We start from the raw sequence: 25,582 nt of genomic DNA, 5'->3' as shown, positions 1-25,582 counted from the left end.
GGGTTTCTGAACGCACCCCACTGTTTAATTAGAAAAACCAATTACTAACTATACATTAAAAGTCAAGGTAGCACAGAATAGTTTAAAAGTCTATTTTGAATCTTCGAATTAGTAAAAAAAATATCTTTATTATTTATATCTTATAACTTATGGATTTTTTAAACGTTTATACCGTAGACTAGCCAATCTATCCTTTTGTCGTTCCGTTGCTATAGCGGCAAATTTTCAAACAACGCCGCGCTCTGACCTTTATTATACAAGTGCCTCGCTGTGATAAACGGTTTTAGTAAACGAAGTATAAGTTAGGAATTATGACTATACTAGGGTGTTTACAAATTAACTGATAGGATTTATACAGTAGTAAATTAGATTACAATAATGAGTTTTAATATCGAAGATCCATTAGCAGGTATTCTAAGTGACGGTAGCGACGACAGCTTCTTTGACGATAATATACTCGGTAAGAAAAAGCCAACAAAGAAAAAAGAAACGCCTACAGCGGAGCGGAAAAACGCTTTGTTTGACATAGGGGAGCCAACAACACAAACAAGTAGTTCAAAACCTGAAGATAAAGATTTTTTTGGAGATACAAGTTTGAAAAGAGAGTCTTCATACAATGAGGAAAGAAATGTACAAAAAATGTCTCCAAATCCTTTTGTACGTACGATGTCTAGAGATTCAAACAGACTTAATCAGAGTGAAGCTAAAAATAATTTTGCAGCTGAAAAAATAGAAGTCACAAAGTCTCCGGGTAAAGTTAAACCTAGCGCAAGCATTGACAAGCTAAACATTTTAGACGATAAATTGAAACCTCTAGATAGGAGTAAAAATTCGCAATATTTATTAGACGATATATTGGGCGGCTCATCTATGAAAACAGGAATATCAAATCAATCAACAAGGCCTGCTACAACTGCAAAAAAACAAGAATTTGATTTAGATTCTATCCTTGGAAGCTCAGAGCCTAAACAAACCACATCAAGTAAAATGGAATCACAAAAAACTGCAAAAAATGAGCCCCCCCAAAATATAAAACCAAAAAAAGGCAAGTCCAGTGATGATTGGCTTGGAATTTTTGAAGAAACAGATAATGGTGTCGAAGAAGAAGACCCGGAGAATTATGTTCCAGAATGGTTAGGTGGTGGTAACAAGAAGAAAAAGTCTCTCAAGGAACCAATAGTAGAAAGTAAGCTATCTAAGCAAAGCCATTCTGGAGAAAATCTTAAGATTCAAGATGAAACTGTTAAATCTTTGAAAACCGCCACCGATACTAATATAGATAAGGTTATGCAAGTTGATCCCACTACAAATTTTTCAAAACTGGGTATAAATCAGGAAGATATTACAATGGAAGGAGCATCTATTTACTTACAACAACAGGAGTCTCAGCTAATGATTGCTCTGCAGTTGAAAGCGCAAGATGAAAAGTTAGCTTCCATGCAGTGTAAGCTATTTCTGCATCTCTCATTTACAGTTTCAGTTACTGCTAATACTAATCATCAGGCCTCTGGGCAATTTGAAATGGTTCCAAATTAAATGGACAGGATTTTTTTTCATAATCTTAAAGATTAAAACTCGTCAATATTTAGTTCTTCACAAGAGGATTTTTTCGGAATGTTTGATGATTCATCTTACTAACTAAGTTGTTATGTTGCCTCCGTTTAACTTGGCTTTCCTAATCTGTTCAAAATTAGCTTCTCCTTTAGTGTATGTATTTTCGGAATATAAAATAGCTTTAATCAATTGATTAAAGCTTCCTTTCTTCATAAAAATTTTCAAAATATATTTAATGTACAGAAATAGTTAGGGACAGTATTACTAAATAAGTATAAATGAAGATCAAGGTAGGATCGTCAGATACTCAAACGAAGAATTTGCTTCTATTTTTGTTTTGTGTCATCGTTTTCATTATAAGCTTGTATAATATCAGTAACTCTTTGAATAGTGCGTCAGAAAGAAAGCCAACGTGTGCAACGTGATGCCGCGCTAGCACAACACGATCAGGTTGATGCGATGCTTCGAAGACAAGCGGAACACAGACAGCAAATGCAAAATATCATTGCCGCCCATCAGGAGCGAATTACACAGAGGATAAAAGTATTAAAACATTTTAGACTAGCTATTGCTCGCATTTATAACGGGGTTTTTACAAATTCCGTTTGAACTGTATGTTTTCCTGGGATACAAAGAAGCGTATTTTGGCTGCTTTTTTAGGGTGTAAAGGAAGGCAAACAAACGATTACACTTTCGCATTTATAATATTAGTAAGAAAGTAAGAATAGCTTTCACGATTGTTTGCTAAATTACGTCGTAATTGCTTTACCATGCTTTTAGCTTTATTAGATAAAGCTTCAAATAAGATGGAGTGAAATGTGGTAAAAATAATAATGTCTTACTTATGTGGCTTACTTGAACTAAGAAATAATTTGTTCCCAAGAAAAACTTTTTATTTTAAAACAGGCTTTATTAGGTGATGCTAATACTGAGAACGACGAAGTTCACGGAGTGCGTTATGAATATGAAGGTTCAGATCAATGTAAGGAGACTCCATTCGCAAAGGAGAGAAAGCAGTTGTTGCAGCTCGTCCAGTCTTTACAAGAAAACCATGATAAGGAAGTAGATTTAATGGAAACTTCATATAGGTAGGATCGTTTAATTATCTAGAATTCAGTCATAAAATGATTTCATATATTAACACTAGCAGTAAGCCATTTAAAAAAATTAACTGAATTCGTTACGTTGTTGCTAAATTTTTGCATTTGCCTAAATACTGGTCCATAATTGTAGACGAAAAATAAGTGTAAATAATTACTTTAACAGACGACAGCTAGCTTTCTTAGAGGTTTCTTTTACTCAAACAGAAGAAAGAATGAAAGAAGAAAGCGATAAACTCGTTAGATTCTACGCTGAAAAAATAAGTTGGTTGGATGAACATCATCAGTTGTATAAAAGAACGTACGAAGAAAATTTAAGTACTTTAACAGAAAGACATAAGAATGAACACGATATGTTAAGACAACAACATTTGGACAATATTAAAGTTTTACAGGATCACCATACAACTTTAATGGAAAATATCAAGTAAGTTATTAATATCGATCAGTAGGGTAGTCTACAAATTTGATTCAGTTATGTCAATTATCGTTTATTAAAGAGCGTTTGTTGTGTTTCTTGATTGATTTTAAAGTTGTTGGAGCCTAGCAAAAACAAGAAATTTAAGAAGTCGAGAAAATTTATTCTTTTCCTCTATCATTTTTATTATCATCATCATTATAATCTTCCACAGGCCAACTATAAGGCACGGGTCTTCTTACAGAGTGAGAACGGTTTTGCGTGTGCGGATTGGTAGACTTCCCAAGCCTTTGTGAACATTATGCTGCACTCTCAGTAATGCAGGTTTCCACACGATGTTTTCCCTCCCAGTTAAAGTTCACAAAATTGACAGGTGCTGCGTGCTGTAATTCGTAGTCAGTTCCCGAAAAGGAAACTGAAGTCCAATATGTTATCACAGCTTTAATATCTTTTCTTTAGAGCACTCATATTATGCTCCAGTTTTAAGTTTAATCGAGAACTTTTTTTAGAAATGCGGTTAAACAGGAGCAAGCTCTCATAAAAGACTCTGCTAGCTTTTCGGCAGATCTACACGAGTTATTATCCAACGTGATAACGAGTAATGAGAAATGTGGTAAATTATATGAAAAATTCGAATCACTATCGCAAAACACTCAACGGGATTCCGAAAGGAGTTTGCAAATCCGAGAAACACAGATTACAGGTAAGGTCGACAAAAATATACTATCTGATTAAATTCAGCTTACAGCTTTTATAAATCACTTTCTTCATCGTTCCAGATATGATTGAACAACTGAGAAAAGAAAGAGAATATTTTGAAAAAGAGAAATCGGAAAGCAAAAATGTGGTCATCATGTTGGAGGCAAGACTCAAGCAAATGACATCGGTAAGTGAATGAACAGGAGTAATGGAGTATTTTTGTACTTTGCGCTGGATTAAACTAAAGTTATATTCGATTAATTATCGTTCTAGATGATAGAAGAAGAATCTGCATTGTTAAGGCAGAAGAAAATGGAATTTGAGTTCGAAAAAGCGACATTTAGTAAACAAACTGAATTCGCTAAGAATGTCTTGAAGAAACAAGACGAAGAAATTAAGGTTATTATAAACATTATTGGAAAGAATTTCGGATAATACATTCTTATGAAATTCTTAAAAACGTAGATAATTTTTAAAATAAAAATTTACAGACGTTAAAAGAAGAGACACAAAAGGAATACCAAGATAAAATCGTGAAGATAGAGGAAGAAAGGGCAAAAGCTTTGAAAGACAGCGCTTTGGTGGCTAAGGAGAAATCTTCAATACAAAGTTTGAAGATGGAACTGGAAGTAAGTTAAGTATAAACATATATTTTTGATATTAAAGTCCTCATTTAATTACGTTTGTATTTATGTTAGAAAACAAAGGCCGAATTGCAAGCGCAGTTAGAAGAGTTAACAGAAGAAAGGACGAAAATAAATACCGAGAAGCAGGAATTGCATTTGGAAGAGCAGAGGGTTATGTCGAAGTAAGTTTGGTAATTTATAACCTTTTCAGTACAATAACTCCAAAGCTAAACGCTATCACCATAGCCTAGCATATAACACAGTGAGGAAACCTCCCTAAGAGTTTCCCCATAATGTTATCGAAGATGTGAATTCGACCAATCCACACTTAGCCAGCGTGGTGTACTACGGCCTACACCCTACATTCAGAGTTGAGACACGAGCCCTGTAGTGAGACGGTAATGTTCATGATAAGTTTTCTAAATATTATTTTAGAAGCAGAGATTTAGACCTATTAGCCAAATCAGCAATGGAGAAACAGTCTCAAGCGGACAAGAAGTATTCCGAAGCTGAATTCCTCCAGAAGAAATACGAGGATAGGATTCGAAGAGTTCAGGAACATGTTGTATCACTTAATGCGAGAGAAAAACAAATTGCCAAGGAAAAGGTGGCGTTATCTCGTGAGAGATTGAGTCTACATAACGAAAGAAAAGAGATAGATAATCGCCAACAGTGTTCATTATGCAGAAACTCCCAATATAATACTGAATATGCTTATATGCCATACAATTTGCCTGTATCGAGAGATTATAAGAATTTATCAAGGGAATATGGGAATTTGAGTTCTCCTGTAAATTTGGTAGAGGCTGAAATGGCTCAACTTATGGGTAGGGTAAGACAAGATATCAACGTTGATGGGGTTGATGGTAATCAGGAACCTGGGCCGTATAAGGTAAGTTTTAGGAATGTATCTAGCAGTTTTTAATTTGTAAAGGACAGTTTAAAAGAGATTTTTTTATTTTCAAACATTGCCGAATCTATTCGGACTATTCTATTCTTAGCAATAATCAAAATAATTGAAATTAAACAAATCAGTAAGTGAATAGATCTTTTATTTTTGCGCTAGATAATGCCCGCGTTCGTTCTTCGTCCGCTTTTATTTGTTGTTTAACCGTTTGTCTTCCCAGTATAAAAAGTAGCTGATGAAATTATGTACCCGAAAAAATATTAAATCTATAGGTATAGATTTAATATTTTTCGGCTGCATGAAATTACCGCAATTGAATGAATTGATTCCGCCACGCCGCGCCGCCGCATCGGGCCGCTGACCCTCGATATAGGATGCTTCTTATACCAATGTACGACGACGAGTTGGGAGCTTGTTTTCGTTGGGTTGCTAGTGAAAAAGCCGAAGTTTGTTACTTCCGATAAAATTCTTAAAAAAATAATATGATTGTATTTAAAAAAAAACAAATACTTAATTATTAGTAGGAAACAAAAACCGGATTTTTTTCTGCTACATTTTTTAAAGGATTATTAATTCTAATACATTGACGATCAAAGGGGCAAGGCTATTTACTAACAGTGTGTATTACCCTTTCAGGATTACATGGATCCGAAACTAATGATGCTGCGATTAGATGTTCAGCAAGTAATAAGTCGTTTAGACCAAACTAAGAAAGATGAAGAAAAAATTAATGATCTCCAGGAATAAACAGTTCTTCAAAGCTTAGTCAAAGTAAATGTTTAAAGCAGTGTAGAAACTACCAACATACGTGCAAAACAGCACACTCACACATATACACGTATTTCCGAATCCCCAAAGCTATTTTCGAAGTTTTTTTTTCGTCGGGGTAACCGTGTCGAGACGAGCGGTCGCTCGCCTTACTGTAGTGATGGTAGGTCGCATGGAGTGTATATATATTTATTATTTATTATTATTTACTGTGCCTAAGTTAAGCGGCCTAATAAGCGAGCATGGACATCTTCTTCATAAGGACAGGACCAAGTGTTTTCCCACAGTTTTATCCCTTCTAAGCAAGGAACCAATAAAAGACTGAAAATATATTAGAATTGTTTCATTTATTTTACTTTGACGATTATAACATTTTTATTATTAGGTATTTTTTTCCATATTAATCGTGTTATCAAAATGTACACAAATGGCTTAACAATAGGGGGAATCCTTAATTATATTTCAATGTAAAAATAGTAACTATTACATATTTTATTTATATCTTTACTACATTATTATAGGTACTATGGTATGTCACTAAACATTAAATTTAGAAGTACATACGCTTTAATGGCTTTATATTAAAAAATCATAAATAATAATATTGATTATATATTTTTTTTATTACGATGCTTTTTGCACCAAATTTTTTATTACCTACATCCAGTCTTTAGGTAAAAAAAATAATTTAGGTAGCAATATATGGACGGCCTGGCCTTTGTAAAGTCTAGTGTCGATGTATATAGATCGACCTTTATCACTTTTATATTCCTATAAACTATACAGTATAATACGCTAAAAGCCCTTCGCACGCCAGTTAGAATGGATAAGTGAGCTATATATATTTCCCGTGCGACATAAAGTACTACTACATTTTGTTATATATACAGGTAATTTATTTAACTAAATGAAATAACCATTTTATGAATGAAGTTTTAAGTTGATTAAAAAATGCCGAAACGATTAATAGCTTAGATAGATTTGGCTGAGATAAAAGCGCGCTTTTCATCTATAAAGGCCTACTAATATACATCGATGGTCTTTAAATATTAATATTATACACAGATCTAAAACGCACACCATGGTTTATATTAAAAAATTAAAACCAACAACTGGACTAAAGAATTAAAATATTCAAACCAAGGAAATACTTTCTATTTTGTATGTACATCATTTACATTGGATATTAAGTAAATCTTCTTTTCTCTGTAAACAAATATTGTTTTAAATGGAAAAAAAAGAATAAAGTAAAATTATATTTTTTATATGTATAATAAGTATACCTTTTTTTTATCTGTTAAATATAATCAATTTCGTTGGCTTTCACGTGTAAGAAAGGATTTTTATTGGGCAGTTTTTTTATAAGTACATATTACATTGCCTCAAAACGTTACCTACCCCTTCCGCAGTCGGTTAATGTTTTTAAACACATCTCTTAATTTTTTTTTTAGTAGTTATATCCACTTTAGGTTTGCCAGTAAAGCGTAGGAAATTGATTATAATAAATAATTCTAACAGTAGAAAGATCCTTAAAATAAAACACATTGCATACATTAAATTAAAAAATTACAAACGTTTCTATTTAAATAACTAATATCAATAACATTATAATATTTCCAGTTTTCAACATTGTTGCAATTCTAAACAGATGCTTATTTTCCTATTTATACATTGATCTAGGTTTACATACATTCTCACATGCATTTTGCTGTATTACACTTCATTAAATTAATATAAATATTACTTACTGATCGTGAAATTATCGATATAATAATTGCATACATATATTTTTATTTTTACTAATTTTATCACAGTGTTATTATCCGATTTGAAATAAAAACGATACCAAAATAAATTTAATAAATATAATTTTATATTTTAATGGAACACATATTTTAAAATAGGTATTGTTATTGTTATTAATAGGGATTGTTATTCATATGCTATGAATATTAGGCCCTATTTACACTTAGACAGTTGCTTGGCAGAGGAACTCGATGTTTCTAATTGGTAGAGATTTAGCTCGGCTGAGTTGTCGAAGCCAGTAATTAATGTTAATATTTTTGACCAAGCCATTGGTATAGACAAAATACTATTTACCTTATACCTGATCTTTATGGAGGCGTGAAAGTGTGCAGTTCACGTAATCTTGGCCGGGCTTTTGAGATGGCTCTCCGAAACTTAAGCTTTTTTTTTATACAAAAAATGTTACTGGCTTCTTATAAATTCCTTACAGCAGAATATGCGATACTTCTCGTGACTTACTGTAGTCTGGCTACTTAGATCGCCCATACCGTGCGTTTACATGATAAAAACTGGCACTTTTTTCTTGTGGTATACTAAGCAAGTTTAAGACTTAAGATGATATTAAAACGCATGAGTTGATTAACAGTAATGCGAAAAAACATTAAATTCCAAGTAGGTTGTTTAAAATATTAAATTAAATAAAAATATTAAATGAAAGAGGTATTAATATAAATTTTAATAACATTTGCTAAGTAAGAGCCCATGGACTGAACACGCCCATCGCATTTTAGCGATACACAGTTAGATTGTTAATTAAATCCTGGCCAGGAAAATAAAAAACCTGCCATATTGCGCATAAAAGTGAAACTATTATTTTCTATACACTTACTCAGTCGAATGTATTGCAATGCAAGTGTGGCGTGCCCAGAACAGGTTTTTTTATGTTCACTGGTGAGGCTTTCCACCGGTACATGTGTATCTATTCCAGCATTAAGAATTGAATTTTGGCGTCCCCAGAACAGGTTTTTTATTTCCCTGGTCAGGTTTTAGAACCGTTACACGTAATTCCATTCCAGGATTTTGGATTAAGACTTGAATGTCATAAAATGAGGGCCTAACTTATCCATCTGAAGTTCACTCTACTACTTTTTGAATGGGTGTTATGACTTGAAGTTGGATTTTTGATGTTTCACCTCCAGCAGCTGTGGGTAGTTTTCGACGATCGACAGAAGTATGCCATCTATGTAGTCCCGCAATTGAACGTTCACGTCCTGCTGTTCTTTCAAAGCTTTTTGTAACTGTAAAGGAAAATTTCGCAATTAGTTTCTTATTATTCAAATGGAGGTCTAATCAGGTATATCAGTTACGACCTTTCAAGCTCCAGAAATCGGCCATATATCGAGGGATATAATTTTAGAATCTAGACAGTTTGCATGGGTACAGCATCTAACACCCAAAGTTGTAAAAATCAATTTTAATCCAAAATGTCAAGATGGCAGATTGAATTTAGTAGTTATATCCCTATCTACATGGTAGGAAAAGGACAGCACTACTAAATTCAATCTGTTATCTGAAGATTTTGGATTAGATCAATAATTAATTTCGGGCGTATAAATTTTAAGATTGGATAGGACTGTAAGATTGTGCTCGCGTCAGGGTTTGTTTAAAATACTGTTGATTTAAAGTCCCTTGTTACGAACAATGATTGTGAAAGTATTCATACAATTTTTACCCAAAACTTTTTTCGGCCTTTACGGAATTAGAACCTGATATATCTTAATAGACCATTAAAATAAAAGGATGAAGGGCCACGTGCGAGAGATAATAAAGTGTTGTGTGTGATAGGATCATGCTTGTCGAAATAAAAAAAAACATAAAGTGAAAAAGGTACTAAAGTAGTATGAATACTAGGCGTAAAAACATTTAAAAAAAAACGAATTATTTTTTGACGATCAAATATTTAGTTTTTTCGTTGTGTCCAAACGTTGTGTGCTTAAAATGTTTGTTTAATATTTGAGATAAACTAAAATATATCCGTTGATCGGTGTGAGCGTTGACCGAGTTAAATGACCGCTCGTTTTAACAGCGAAGCGGTAGCTGGTGGTCTTGGTTACATTGATCCAGTTTCGATGTGCTAGAAACTAGTTACAGAGATGATATTTTCAAATATTTTTTTTCACATTCGGATCGAACATTGTACAGAAACGCTAAATCGCTATGCGGCACGTCTTTTTCGGTTACATAGCGGCGGCCGAAGACACCCACCAGAGAAATTCGGCTGAAAGGGCCTTGCGCATAATAATGGACACACCAATTGAAACCGCTTTATGACTTTTGACCGAAGCAATGTAACCAAGGCATATGAATTTATCAACAAATCGCATGCGTTATTTTCGTTTATTATACACCTAGTAATGATGAATTAAAAAAAAATCATGCAGTTAGGCAAGGTACAGGGCATGCACACATTAGTGTAAATGGCGTACCTTTTCCAACTCTATGCTGTGATCTGTGTGTGTGCTACCATCGAGCTGCAAAAACGCATAGATAATAAATATTGTAGCATCGCAAATCGATCGTTGGTATTAACCCTTAGTATGAGATTACACAGGTGATGGTTTTCGAATTACAAAACGTTATAATGCCAAAGTTTATTTAGGACTTAATGAAGCGATAAGATGGCCGGAATGAAAATATACTTAATTGCCTCATTGGTCTAGTGTTTATCATATTCAACTGCAGGTCACGAGGTCCTGGTTTTAACCCCCGAGTCGGGCCAATGTAATGTGTTTTCTAGAGTTTGGAAATTGGCGATGTTGACCGCCGTGCCTCGAAGAGCACGTTAAGCTGCACGTAAGTATCAGTGAGAGAACAAAGAGTGCACTTGTGTTTGCACACACACTTGTGCACCATAATATCTACTGAGTAGTTGGAAAATCTCTCAGGATTATTGACCACTGTGGCCGAAATCGGTCACGGATACTGATTTTGACTATATCTTCGCAAACACTCGATACTAATATCAGACCGGCCATCGTCCATGCGTCCTTCAAATAACTAATCACCTACTAATGTTCCAGCCATCCGGAAATTTAAAAAATGTCTCTGACAAACTTTATTTTATTCACTACTATAAAATAAAGAATATAAAGTAATTTTTATACTGACTGGGATATAAATCGCAGATATACAAAAATATTAAACAAAAACAAATTACAGGAAACGTAACCCTAGTAGGTTTGAAGTCTATTAAACCTTCGTTCGCTCCAGTTCTTAATGTTTTGTTCTCGAAAACTTATAGCGATCTGCAGTGCAATTTCACACTAAGGGTACAACAAGTCTTTTATACAAAATCCATTTTCTGTAAGCATTGGTACAAGCGGAGGGACTTCTTCTTATGATTTGATATTTGTAAATATCTCATGCAAATCATGACCATGCAATTTGGGTTTCCCTTAACATAAATGCTTGCGGAAAACGTTTTTGTTAAAACCCTCTGATAAGCAAAGCGATGTAAAATTAAATTTTTTAGATGATGACGTCAGTATTGAGTAAGTAGTACCTACATTTTTTCACATCGTTACGATACTTTAACAGAACAAAGCTGTTTAAAAATAAATGTAAGATTATCATGATAATGAAGCCAAAATATTATTATTATATAAATCGATAAGATAACAAAGTTTCATGAAATGGTAATAATGATGATGAAAATAAATTAGTAAGTAATACCATCTCAAATAATTACAAATTTATTTCCCCAGATAAGATCCCCATACAGGCGAAACAGCTACCAATAAAATTTGTTACCAATTTCCAATAAGCTTTTATTTTTACCCTAAAGTTGATCGCAGACTTGCAAAATGCACAAGGTCTACAAGAACAGCTTGAGCCACATTTCGCGTAATTATTTTAGTAATGCAAAATGTTACTGCCCTTTTTTACGAAAAGCTTAACATATTTTACCGAAATCTTATTCAATTCCCAATTAGTTGAACCTTAGTAATTGGACTTTTATATAATTGGACTAAATTGTTGACCACTTATCATAAAATTACAACCTAGCATTACTAAATGTGACGACAAGTCACTTTTATGCAAAATTATGCCACCTTTTATGCATAAAATCCCACCTTAAGTCTATGTTTTTTTCTTACACGTCTTACAATTAACAATCTTTTGTTAGTGCACATTTTATGTAAAAGTTGTTGAGATGATGAAAATACACTTTAACATAAAGAAAATATGTTTTTATCTTGTTTCTTTTATTTATTGTGTCACATTAAAAAGTAATGAAAAGATTCGTTTATAACATTAGAAAAAATGGAGAGTCAAATAACAGACAACCTGGTGGTAGGATTGACAGTACCATCGGCAGTGACCACATTAATATTATTACAGACTGGAAAATGGGTTAAGTGCGGCTCTTGCTGATTTGGCAAGTCTTGCAGCGATGTGAGATCAACTTTACCCACATGATCATAGTTCAGTTACCCTTTACTTAAATAACATATTTCATAAGTATATTAAGCGGTATTCTACTCAATGGCAATAAAGTTCTAAAATGCCGTGAGATATTTACCTCGTGATCGCTCATCTGCGAGAGTTCATGCGCGAGGGAGTTCGTAGCAACGAGTGGTCCGCTTACGCCGTCGAGCAAGCTGCGTCCTTCTTCTACGCCGCGGGTTAAGATTTGCGCTTGGAGTTCCTCTTGGGCTTCCGTTAAAGCTGAAAAACAAACAGTTAGGTAACTACAAACTTACTATCTTTGCTCTTCATACGGAGCAGAATCAACTATTTCTTAGTCCTTCAAGGCGAAGGACTAGACTAGAAAATAGCGCCGGCGCAAGTTGCATTCTTATTTCAACTATTTTCATCCTATTCTGCATATGAATAAATTACATTTTGTATTAGTTACTTAATTTTGACGTAGTTCGGTCGGTGGGGACGGTGTGGCATGTTTGCAGCTTTAGTTAAGTAACGCAAAGTTGCGCTCGGACGATTTTGGCCGCATTTCGCTTACTTCAATATGCATCCCGTGACTGGCTGAGTTGTCTTTCTATTTCTCTCTTAATCTACTTACCCTTACATTAATTACAATAATTTCAAATAATTTCTTACATTTACCTAGATTAAATTCAGTTTTATTTCAGTTCTTCAACAAAAGAGAACCGTTCACGCAGCGACGAAGTTCACATTTCTGTTGCAATTGTTGACTAGCGTACTAGTGTAATTTACATTTGATTTGCGCACGAGGCAAAGTAAGTTCTTCATTTAGTTAAAGATAGAGGGCGGGAGTGGCCCTCAGGAATCGCAGCTCAAGTTGCGTAGCGGTACCTAAGTTTCGTAGCGGTACCTAAGTTACGTAGCGGTACCTTAGTTGCGCAGCGGTACCTAAGTTGCGCAGCGGTACCTCAGTTGCGCAGCGGTACCTTAGTTGCGCAGCGGTACCTAAGTTGCGCAGCGATACTTTGCGCAGCGGTAACTTGCACAGCAGTAACTTGCGCTGAATTGTGTGTGAAGTAAGTTGTGCTCGGACGATTTCGGCCGCTTTTCGCTTACGTTATTCTGATTCCCGCCATGCATTGAGCTGTCTTCCAGTTTTTTTTTAATGCTACTTACCCTATTATAATTTATTGTAACTTACACTTCACACACAGACACTTACATTGTAATTTAATTTCTTTCAGCAAAGAAATTGCTGGCGCTCCTGGCAGCAACCAATACTGGCTGGGAGATCTAGACAGCGGCGTTACAATAGATCGCAACCTGCGCCACAAGCAGAAGAAGAAGAAGAACTTACATTTGTTCTGCGTACGAAGCAACGTCAGTTCTTGTCTTAGTTCATCAAGGCGAGGGTCAGGCGGTGGGGGCGGGGCGGCCCTCAGGGTTCGCAGCTCAAGTTGCGCAGCGGCAAGTTGCGCTCGGACGGAGTCGGCAGCTTCTCTCTCACGTCGCTCCGCGTCCCGCGCTGCGCTGAGTTGCGCTGCGAGCTCGCCCGCGGCTTCCTGCGCTTCGCGGGCGCTACGAGTGCCGATGTCGGCGTTTGCACGTAACGTTTCTGCTACACCGCGTAGCCGTCCGACCTAAACAATAATAATACACTTAGCAAAATACAGAAGTCGTAGCATAGTGCATCAAAATCCACTCCACTTTAAACTGTAACAATATAAATATTAGAAGCAAAAATAATCACGTCGTGCAGTTTACTAGGCTACATAAAATTGCTAATTCATTCAAGGGCAATTGTATATTATTGTATAACAAATTACCCAATGAAATGTTTAAGATGTCTCTTAATAAGTTCAAAGTTTAAATAAAACGTAAGCTTATAGAAAAATCCTATTATAATGTTATTCAAAAAATTTTGAATTTGAATTTATAATGTCGATGGTTTCTCGAACAAAGTCAACTTCTCACTTTAACTTCTCAGTTCAATTAGTCACTTCATACCATTTAGCAGTCGACCTTAGTTATTTTACCTCTAATGTTCTAAACATTCACCGTAAAATTGCTAAATGGGGGAAAGTTTGCGAGCTAGAAAGCATACCCCTTACTGGTTGAATATAAATGCCATGGAATAGCCCTAACAGGTTAGCCCGCTACCATCTTAGACTACGTTATCTATCTCAACTAGGAGTAAACTCCCAGTTGAGATGGCAGTCAAGGTTGGCTAACCTGTAGTGGAGTACAAATAAGAAAAGGTTCAATCTGTAGAGGCGTATTGGCAATTTCTATTTCAGATACGCTCGCATTATAATAGTTTAAATTTACGGCCTTGCAATCACGACGGATGCAAATGAATGCTCTATCACCGTTTTAAATTATGTAATAAAATATTTGTCTGGCATAAACACACTTTGAACACTTATCCTTCGCTCGTTAACTATTGATGTTTATGTCTCATAAAAGACAGTTTTTAATAGGTACATGGTGAGCTTTCACAGATTTGCATTGTTAATTTTACTGTTATTAAACTTGGTATCGGATAGCGAGTGCAAAAGGTCACTTTATGTTTTGTTTATTATTGTAAATGCGAAAGAATATTCCATTTGCTTCTGATTAAAATAAAAAATAAATGTTAAATAATAATTTGAAAGAAGATTTTTTATACATAAAAAAGTTTAGGGCCGCTTTTCTGTCATACGGTTTTCTGTCTGCGTGCGGATCTGATCTTTGCCAAGTGTGAGATATGTAAGCTACGTTTACTTATTCGATCGCGCGAAAGTTAACTACGACTTGTATGGTATCGAAAGTATCCATCTAGTTTCCGGACGGTTTCCCTGTAATACCACTAGATGGCGCTTCTCTGATACCATATGAATCGTAGTTAACTTTCACGTGATCGAATAAGTTAACGTAAGTAGAAAATCTCTCACTTGGCACTCAGCATGCGTGTGATAGGTAGGTATGCGCAGTGATGTTGCATAGAGGGTATGCAAAGGGTATGCAGATGATATAAAATGAAGAAAATCTCCAATACAAGTTATAAATACTTAATGGTCGGCTTTTTATAGCTCTTACAATGCCTATTCTTAACTTGTTTACAACTCGTCCTGGAGGTTTTCTTCATTTTATATCACCTGCATACCGTGTGCATACCTTCTATGCACGCCACTGGGTATGCGTCCCGCATGAGTGCTGTCCGTGTGATAGGATACAGGAGGCTTCCAGGCGAATCAGATCCGGGTAGCAATCCGCATGACAGGAAAAGAGCCACTTATAAGACCAGGCCAGGTTTTGGGCAATGTCGTTTAAATCCACGCTTGGTGAGCCTAACCTCTAAATCCATCTCTCCTATGAAAGAGAAGACTTGTAAACAGTTGTGGCACTTAAATTATATGAGATATATCAATCCATTACCGGCCAACCACAAGGCACGGGTCTTCTCCCACAGTAGAAAGGTTTAGGCCTTAGTCCGGCACGCTGACCCAACGTGGATTGGTGGAGATATTATCCATAATCAATAGCCTATATAATTTCACTGCTGGATTAAAGGCCTCTGACAACTTGCCTTAGTAAAAGATTTGCTCGCTCGCTATCGAAGAGTCGTTTTCGAGTATGGAAAACTTGAACATCGGAGTATAATGGATCTTATTTGCATTGTGTTTAAGCTGAAATTTGCCTACAAATATTTAGCTCGGCTTTTTAAAAGAACGTTTGTAAAACAAAATTCAAAAGTACCTACAGGATTTGCGTCTCTAAAACGTGAAACATTTATTGCCCCATTCATTTTGACGATACACAGTTTAATACACGAAAACGATTCCGCGATTGCTAGCAAACGAATATTGTATAAAGGGTTTACTGCTCATACGAGTAATGTATAAATATGGGATTTAAGAGAATTGGCTTTGTTACTTTAGCACGGAGTTAAAACTATTGCGAGGGGAACATTCAGGCCAATATAGAGTGATGGTGCTTTGATACGGCACGGCATGCTAGGTAAAATGCTAGGTCTTACCTCCTGTTTAAGGTGGGATGCTTCTGATTCAGCAGCACCCAGCCGGTCTGTGAGTGCGGACAGCTGCGCATCGCGGTCGCGTTCGACGCGAGAGATCGCTTCCCGGCATCGTTTTTGCTCTTCCGCTATGCGCTCCTCGCATCTGCACTCGATCTGAAAAACAATAATAAAAGAATTACAATTAAGTAGGTACAGTACTAGTTGTGATACTAAGAGACATCAAGCGAGTCACAGGAAGGGAGTGGTATTTAGATTAAAGAAAATATATAATACCTCTCGGATTTGCTCGTCGAGCATGTGTACTCGCGCTTGCAGAACCGCGTTGTCAGACTTGGCGCGGGCGTACCTCTCGTCTGCGGTGCTCTGAGTGTCCGCCAGTGACGTCACTTGCTGCTGCAACAGCTGAACCTTGGAACAGAAAAAAATGCCATTATAATAGGATAGGATTTTTTCAAAGCTACTCGCGACTCTGGCTAACTTTTTTATTTATAGTATCCCCTGACAAGGAATACAATTACCTACCTACCATCTGCTAAAGCATGGGAACATTGAATAAGAGGAGTTTACCCCCGTTTATTATAGCACATATATTATTATTTCCATTTGTGCGCCAGTGCTCTAAGAGTAGATAAAGCTGTGAGAAGATACATTTTTATCCTTTCCCCGGCGAGAAAATTGTCTCCGGCCCATGCTAGCCTTGCTATGGTAAGATGAAAACACTCATTATCATATCAACCCATTACCTATATAACTATTTATCCGTCAATTATTAGTACATAACTAAAAAAACAAGTTTTTGGAGATGTATAGAAGTTTGTTCTCTTGTTCGTGCTCTTTCACGTCAAAACTACTATTTGGGGTTTGAATAAAATTAACATTAGTTCCTTATTCTTGGTAAAGTCCAGCACCTTGGCTGACACACTGTCCTGTGTCTTGATAAATGCGATAGTTTGGATGTACGTTTGACATTAAATCACGCCAAAATAGCTGTATTGGTTTTAGATTGGATGAAAGGCGCGCGTTGGTTATATTATAGTCTGGATAGCACAAGTTTATCAAAAAACCGAAAAAAGCGCAACGAATCGCGGGCGATTACAGAAACAAAATATTTAAATATTGGCTAGAAGCAGGCGTTACTTTGCGGAATTCCATGATAGATTATGAACACTAAGGTTAATTTTCTATATAATTTGTATTCTTATTTTGTTGCTATACTCCGACACCGAAGCAAAATTCGCCAAATGTACGAACGCCTTTTATACCTTTGAAGATGCTCCAGTGTTGGAGCGCAACGTGCGTAGAGAGTACATTGCCGAGAATTTGTTTGGTCTAAAGATTGAAGAAATTATAAATTACATCATATAGATTTTCCTGCTTTTTGCGGAATACTTATAGCATAAAAAACCGAACGAAAAATATCGTTGGCTGTTTTATGTTAAAAGGATGTTACTTAAATAGAAATTCCGAAAATCTCATAAAATTATTCGAAAATGTAAAGTAGATGACTCGAATAAGAAATCTTGGGACTGTTCATTCGACTTACATAATTTATCGACTTTCACGTATGAGTGAATTGCATGTTTTTTTAATTATTATTTATTAAAATGTGTAAATGTTTAACACAATCTGTTAAAGTAAAGTTACGTAGTACCCAATTAAAGTGATTTTATGATTTACGACACTTGCTTCATCCACCAACTTTGTGCGCCTCAAGACACTACTCATAATACTCCAATCTCCTGAACTATGCTGTAATCCACTAATGATTTTTTTGATACTACAATGTCTTTATTATAAGGAACAATATTGTATTCCCAATAATGACTATTGAAAAGCATCTTAATTTTCAAAATATTTTCGACATTAAATGTGTTAAAAATTAAATACCTATCTACCAAGTAAACAAGCCATTTTGTGGGATTAGATCTACTTAAGACCACAATTTTTGTAGGATATTGTTTATGCATGTCATGTCATGTCATGTTTATGTTAGAGTACGCAAATAACGAGGCAAGCTACTATAATATTATAAGGAGTAGTAGTAAAATAATATATGCCTTCAGGGAAAAGTTGCAGCAAAAATGTTTAAAAAATATTGTAGCCATATTCAAAATTAACATGTAAAATGCAATTCATGTACAAGGACAACATGTCTGTAGTGATTTCCTCCAGAAATCCTTGAATGAGAGAAAAAAATAACGGGTAAGTATATGCTGAGTAGGTACTTAAAAGATTAACTGATACTCATTAAGAATACAGATATACAGAGACATGCACAGATGTGGTATAAATACCAAACGTAAACTATAATGTATAAAGCTTGGGTATGAATTGCTCTAACTTCATACGGTGGTGGATGGTGATAACAAAAAACACCTGGCTAAGTTTTTTGTGGGCTCTTCTTAGACCAGGGCGCGTTTGGAACCCTCCTAGCTTTAGTTTAAGTTAATGAATGCTTGCAGTTATCACCATCACTAACATTAGTGTAGCAAAAAAAATGTATGAACGCTTCATAAGTGCCTGAGGTCTATATGAATAAAACATTTTTGAATTTTGAATTTAAACTATTTTTTTAAGCTACGAACGTGCGATCACGACGGTGCGATCAGTCTAGCCCAGCGTGGTCATTACCGGGAAAATCTTTGTATGGTTGGAAAAAAGACATCAGCGAGTAGCTAGGGCCCTGGACCGTGTGTTGTGGAACTCCCTACAAAAGACCTATGTCCAGCAGTGGACGTCAATTGGTTGAGATGATGATGATCATGAAACGTAAAAACGTCGAAAACACTCTACTATATAATAATAAATAGTAAAAATATAATAAAATAAATTTAAGGGACACCCCAATACATACAATAATATATGAAATTGATAATGGTTAAAGAGGCATCGATGCCTCTTCATTATTAATTTCAATAATAATAATGGGTAAAGCAGCTTAGCTAAACACACTTAACATTGGTAATTAGTAGGTACAAGGTCAGTTCCTCCCACTGTATTATGTATATAGTGTAGTAAACAGTACTATAGTACTATTACCGATTTGTATAGTGGGTGAGCGCATAAGTAAATTAGAACTATTGAGGTACGCGTACCAGGGGCCGATGAGTCACTAAGGAGCTCAGTGACAAACAGGAAGGGAATCGTTAATTTCATACTGAAAGAGCAATGAACGTTATGAATAAGACGGCTGTTTGACTAACTAGTCGGTACATATGTTTATACTCCTAAGACGTGTGACCATTCTAAATTCTTGTCCATCCCGACTGTACACAAAATAAAAGCGAACAAATTACAAATTATCTTAGCCTCCTCGCACACAGTCAATATTATTGACAATGCAAATATTGACAGTCAACAGTTTTTATCAATATTTCGATTCTGCATTACATGACACATGGCAATGTTCAGATTATTTACGTGTGTACGAGGTGCTTTAATTAAATTTAAGAAAAAAACCAGTTAAGTGCAAATTAGATTCGTACACAAAAATTCTTTATTACAGATTATAAAAAAAGACACGTTTTTTTGTACCTTGGGGTGTCCCTTAATTTTATTTTATTATATTTTTACTATTTATTATTATATAGTAGTGTCTTTTCGACGTTTTTACGTTTCATCATCATCATCATCTCAACCAATTGACATAGGTCTTTTGTAGGGAGTTCCACAACACACGGTCCAGGGCCCTAGCTACTCGCTGATGTCTTTTTTCCAAACATACAAAGATTTTCCCGGTAATGACCACGCTGGGCTAGACTGATCGCACGTTCGTAACTTAAAAAAATAGATTTTTTTAAAAAAACAAAAAAATATCATAATCATACCGTACAGTATGATTAATCATAGACAATAATAAAACTCAGAAAAAAAGTGACTAAAGTGCCAGCAGCTGTGGAAAGATGGAAATTGATCGTATGCCAAAATGTTATTCACGTACTTGTATCACAAGTTACAATAACGAATCTTCAGACATTGATAAAAAAAAAACTGGTGTTTGGTACCTTCACCTAAACGACTTATGCCCGCTTTCACTTAACCTAGGTATCACTCGAATGCCTAATGATTTAGGCGATGCAGTCTAAAGAAAAAAAAACTTTGGTGATAAATATTGGTGAACGGTTGAAAATTTAAACAATGTTTTGTATGGGAATAACCCATTCAAATTATGTACTTTTAATAGAGCGTTCTTTAAGTGGCACGAAGTTCGCCGGGTCATCTGGTAGATTATGTGTCGTCAGTGCCCGTGAAAAATTTAGTTCTTACCAACGAATTGGTAACATATATTTTTCATTAAGCCAATGCATAGCACAATGCAATTAAAGGGGCAGAATATAAATTCAACATAATAGGTTGGGGAAAAAGTCTTTTCGCATTATAGTATGTATGAACTTGTAATAAAATCTCTTCAGCTATACTATTTGTATCCGGTTGGTTTTGGTATCATTAAAAGTTTAAATTTTAAAGAAGATAATTCCAAATTCAAATTAGGAAAGTGTGTGATTTTTATTTGTTTTTCGTACTGTGAAGATGAGTGAATCTAATGAAGAAATTCGATACATTTTAAAATTTTACTACAAAAATTACAAGATGGCAAAAAGTTATCGAACAAAATGGTAGCTACATACTCTAGTTACCTAAATATAAAAAAACTATATAAAAAATGTTTCAAATTTTCTTAAAAAATGTGAAGAAACTTTTTCCCCAGCCTAATACATATTTTAAGCTATGCATATTCAATAATAACAAACAAAGACCCTTTCCTTCTTCTGTGATGGATATCTGTATGAAATTGCAAGTTTCTTTAATTGTAAAATGTTAATGTAAGAGTCTTATCTTAGACTCGACAGTATAAACTAGTAAGGCCTTTATTGATCAAAGGTCTGTTAGGTAACGTTTCGTTACCGTTGTTCCAACAATCAAAGAATGAAATTGTTTAAAAATCGTTCAAGAATATGATTAATCTATAGCACTCTCCGTTATAGTGGACCACATTACGTGAACGTAAGAAAATGGGATTTCTTATAGACATTTTATGTCTTTGTCTGTGAAAGTAGCTTTGGTAAATAAACCTACTGCAATGGACAATTATGTGGAAGCAGGTCGATGTAAGATCAAATTCAGTATCGACTTTCTCGTGCCAGCATGCGTAAACCAGTATCACAAAACTGGGCAGTTACTTAACATTACACTAAAGGAATAAAACGGGTAATAGCTACTATATTTAAATGATGATGCTATGCAGAGATTGTATGATGAATATAAGTTAAATAATATGCAAATAAATAAATATATACTACGACAATACACACATCGCCATCTAGCCCCAAAGTAAGCGTAGCTTGTGTTATGGGTACTGAGATAGCTGATGAATATTTTTTTTTATGAATACACAAAAATACTTATAATATACAGATAACCACTAAGACACTGAAAAACTTTCCTGTTCATCACACAAACATTTTCCAGTTGTGGGAATCGAACCCACGACGTTGGACTCAGAAAGCAGGGTCGCTGCCCACTGCGCCACTTCGCCGTCAAATGGTCCAAGGTAGAAGCTTAAAATAATATTTCGTTAAGTCGAATGTTTCAGATCATTATTGACCTTATCTTACTTAGTCGATTAAATTAATTATTTGGTATATTATAAAATCTATAAAAATAAGGATGCTTTTGTTCAGATAAGATAGGTTAAAAGTGATGGATCTGACTGGCAGATAATGTATGATGGATATCTTATGGCCACTTCGCACAAAAACATAAAATATTGGAACATGTGATATATTTCTCGAGTTAAGTCTGAAATAATGAACCTTTCTGAAGACAGAAGATAAATAATTTTCGTGTTCAGTTTGATAGACATGAAAAAAAAAAATTCAATAAAATAAGTTTGGTTTACTATTTCGATTAGGATCCTTATCTTCCAAAATTAAGTACGATATCATTTGGCCTTTAAACCGGACCGAATAGTTTGTTGACATTTTTATATTAATCAGTAAAAATTATACTTTATACATTACGAATTGGCCGAAATATACGGACCTAAATAATTCCTGAACCTAAATAATTCCTAAAACCTAAAGAATATAATAAATACATCACTGGTGAATTAGGGATTTTGTTTATGTATTATTATTATTATTTATTTTGTTTATTTTTATTTTATTTACTATAGCTACGAAAGGGGTCAAATGAGACCCAAGTTTCAATTCCCTTGTAATCATTTATAATTTTTAATTAAGTTAGTTAGGCACTACCTACTTATAAAAGTATCATTGAACTCGTGACCTTAAAGTCTGCTTCAGTTTCAATAAACAACAATACAGAGCAAAATGGGCATTTTAAACTGTAAACAAGTAGAAAATACATAATATTATTTACAAGCTGTTGTCCGAGATCTTCGTCCGCGTATATTACAGTTTTTTTACAAATCCCATGGGAACCATTTGTTTCCTGGGATGAAATGTAGCCTACGTTACTTACTCCCCGTCCTTTCAACTAAGCTAAAGAACAAGGTGATTGGTTAGGACGTGAAGCAAGGAAACAAACAAAAATACATTCGCTTTTATAATATTAAATAGTCAGTAGTATGAACGTTTATAACACGAAGCTAAGATGCAAGGTGATATTTATTTAATGGGTGCAATTATTAATAATCGTGTCCAATAATAAAAATCCCAACCTGAATACATAAATAAAAATACCAGTAAGAAATTAATAGTTGTTTGAGTCTCTTTGGAAAGAAAACAATATTCTGTTGATATTTCAAGCGCCGGTATTTATACAAAATCATTCAGAACAATAACTATTCATTCATCAGAATCCGCTCTCACAAATCACAGACTGCCCTACTTGTCAGAATATTACCGACCGGTCATTTTCGATCAAGTATTTCAGCTTTTTGATTTTTTTATTATTTGAAAAGAAGGCTCGCCATTCTAGCGCACCTATCTACAAGGCATGCTTAAAAAAATTGGTAACGTAATTAATATTAAGACTTCCTTATAATTTTAGAATTTTTTCTGGTCTTTTTTGGTGGAAGGGGTCGACTGTGGTTCGTAACCAGTAACCACCTTACCGACATAGACGAATCACAAAGCTATTTAGCGCTCTGATAAAAGGCCGTGTAGAAACGGCCATACCCCAAAAAGGTTAGCCCGCTACCACCTTAGACTGCATCATCAGTCAACCAGATGAAATGGCAGTCAAGGGCTTTTGAAGTGGAGTATAAAAAAAACAATTTATCTAATTAAATCTGGGAAAAACAATAAATTTAAGGAGAATAACGAAATTTTACCTACAAAGTTTTAGTTACGGTTACGGCTAAGGACTTAAAGAGCGGTTATGTGAAAAATTCAGTTTCGGTCGCTCACTTATATATAGGTTACTAGAAATAATACTGCTTTAATCGCCAATTAACTTTTTATATAAGGAAGTTCGACATCAGGTTTAACTGGTTTACATGTAAAACGTTATGGAAATAAACTTTCTGTACCAATTATTATTCAAAGTAGCATACTTAATTGTAATCGCGTGTAAATATGTCTCGAAACTAGATAAGCATTCAACCAATCTTGGCGGCAATTATTAATAATATTATTGTTTATCTACAATTCAATTTTCAATGTTGACGGAATTGCTACGTATTTCAATTACTGATTAGAATGGATATAGAATAGTAGAATGCTTATATTGATCAGTTTTCATTAATAGTGTGATTAGGTACCTAGATGTTATCTAATTGTTTTAAAAAGTATATTTTCTCTTGGATCATTAAACATGTCAACATCATGAATATAACATAAGTGAAAGAGGATAAACAGAAGATCGAAACCTTTGGAAATGAGCACGGCATGCGTAATTAAAATAATCTAAAAGCTAATCAAATAACAAAACATAAATTTTAATTTAATACCTTTAATACTATGCGAAGAAAAGAGATGATAAACAAGTAAAAAAAAAAAAGTGTTGGAGATATTTAAATACAAGAGGCTGGTAGAAAAATAATTCGCTTAGGTCGTAGAATTTCTACGTGTTTTTATAGTATTGTAGCATTATTACAATTTTAAATAATTCCTCCATGGACGCCGGTAGACCTTTTTGTATAAGATGCCACCAAAAGATCACTTTGTTTTATCTTCTTTTTATTTAAGTTACCACATTTGTGTTTTCTACATTTAAAAATTGTTCCGGTTTTGGTAGCGCGAAACATTTGATATTTAATTAATAGAACTGAGATGTTTGCATAATCTTTCCAAGGCGCATTATTTTAAATTAACCATAGCCATAGGAAATAATATACCATAACCGTGGTCGATTACTATGGGTCTCATTAGAAGTCTCAGAGTAAGAGTCACTCAGCAGGCGATGGAGAGAGCTATGCTGGGAGTGCGTATCTGTACGTGATAAAATAAAAAATGTTGAGATACGTAGAAGAACTAAAGTTACTGCCAGCTCAGCGAGCCTCGTAACTGATGTGCCAATGGGCGGAGAACATAGCTTGGAGAACCGATGGCCGTTGCTATCCCAAGGTTCTGGAATGGCGACCCCACATTGGTAAACGCAGCGTTGATTGGCCCTTAACGAGGTGGACTGACGACAACAAACATGTCGCTTGGAGCAGCTGGAAACAAGCGGCCCTGGGCCTTGGATTATGAAACTCAAATGTCTAGAGGTGGACGTCAATTGGCTGAAGGAAAGATTCACTAAGTTCAATAGTGTGACGAATAAATTGATTGTTCTCCGAACGTAGTTGATGTATTAAATAACAAAGAGCACGTGCGAATAGTGTTTAAGAATAGATTTATTGATACAAACAACAAAGTCTGCGTAGTACGACGATATATAAGAAATCAGTCGAGCATATCAAAAACAGTGCATCCACTGACCTAGCATGTTTTAATCCAAAATAAGTCTTTCTATGAGCTTTCAGTAGTAGGTAAATATGAGAACAATATTTACCTGCTACTGGAAGCGTCAGTGTAAGACTAGGCAGTTGAAAGTCATGGAAACTTTTTGTAGGTTGGAAAATGATCGAAACACCACACTACATTTAACATCAAAACAACATTAAGGGTCCAATTTGTTTATTAGCTCAATTCATTCTTTCTTCGTTAAATTTCTCAGATAGGCAGTCAATGATGTTTTCTTGTAAAATAACGCAGAAGAGAAATTATGATCGTATTTATGAAGTAGTGAAAGTGAAATTGAATTTAAAATAATGTTATGCGATTTATAGCTGAGCCGGTATCTATTGAATAATATGCCATAGAGTTTAATGATGTTTAATAGATTTGTGAT

The 25,582-nt window shown here is 34.8% G+C and overlaps 2 protein-coding genes across 6 annotated transcripts in view; one reads left to right on the top strand and one right to left on the bottom strand.

Moving 5' to 3' along the window:
* Positions 1-378: 378 nt before the first annotated feature.
* Positions 379-6,404, top strand: LOC120630573 (fas-binding factor 1 homolog). Its single transcript, XM_039899832.1, has 11 exons — positions 379-1,444; positions 1,946-2,097; positions 2,461-2,642; positions 2,821-3,081; positions 3,582-3,775; positions 3,852-3,958; positions 4,045-4,170; positions 4,263-4,400; positions 4,470-4,579; positions 4,833-5,289; positions 5,941-6,404. Exons 1-11 carry the CDS (start codon positions 379-381, stop codon positions 6,049-6,051), a joined length of 2,904 nt encoding a protein of 967 aa, XP_039755766.1. The 3' UTR covers positions 6,052-6,404.
* A 1,534-nt stretch (positions 6,405-7,938) lies between these two features.
* The window catches only part of LOC120630574 (rab11 family-interacting protein 4A), a 138,351-nt gene continuing 120,707 nt past the window's right edge, over positions 7,939-25,582 (bottom strand). For 4 of the 5 annotated variants that reach the window (XM_039899837.1, XM_039899838.1, XM_039899833.1 and 1 more), the window contains 6 exons: positions 16,556-16,690; positions 16,283-16,435; positions 13,622-13,904; positions 12,401-12,546; positions 10,305-10,349; positions 7,939-9,116 (listed from right to left, as the gene is read on the bottom strand). In XM_039899837.1, the coding sequence (XP_039755771.1) occupies positions 8,979-9,116; positions 10,305-10,349; positions 12,401-12,546; positions 13,622-13,904; positions 16,283-16,435; positions 16,556-16,690 (900 nt within the window). In that variant the 3' untranslated portion in view covers positions 7,939-8,978. The remainder of the gene's footprint in view (positions 9,117-10,304; positions 10,350-12,400; positions 12,547-13,621; positions 13,905-16,282; positions 16,436-16,555; positions 16,691-25,582) is intronic. The other variant, XM_039899836.1, reaches the window with a different exon arrangement.

Source organism: Pararge aegeria, chromosome 16 (genome assembly GCF_905163445.1).
Source record: "Pararge aegeria chromosome 16, ilParAegt1.1, whole genome shotgun sequence".
NCBI lineage: Eukaryota > Metazoa > Arthropoda > Insecta > Lepidoptera > Nymphalidae > Pararge > Pararge aegeria.
This window is presented reverse-complemented; position numbering and strand designations above follow the sequence as displayed.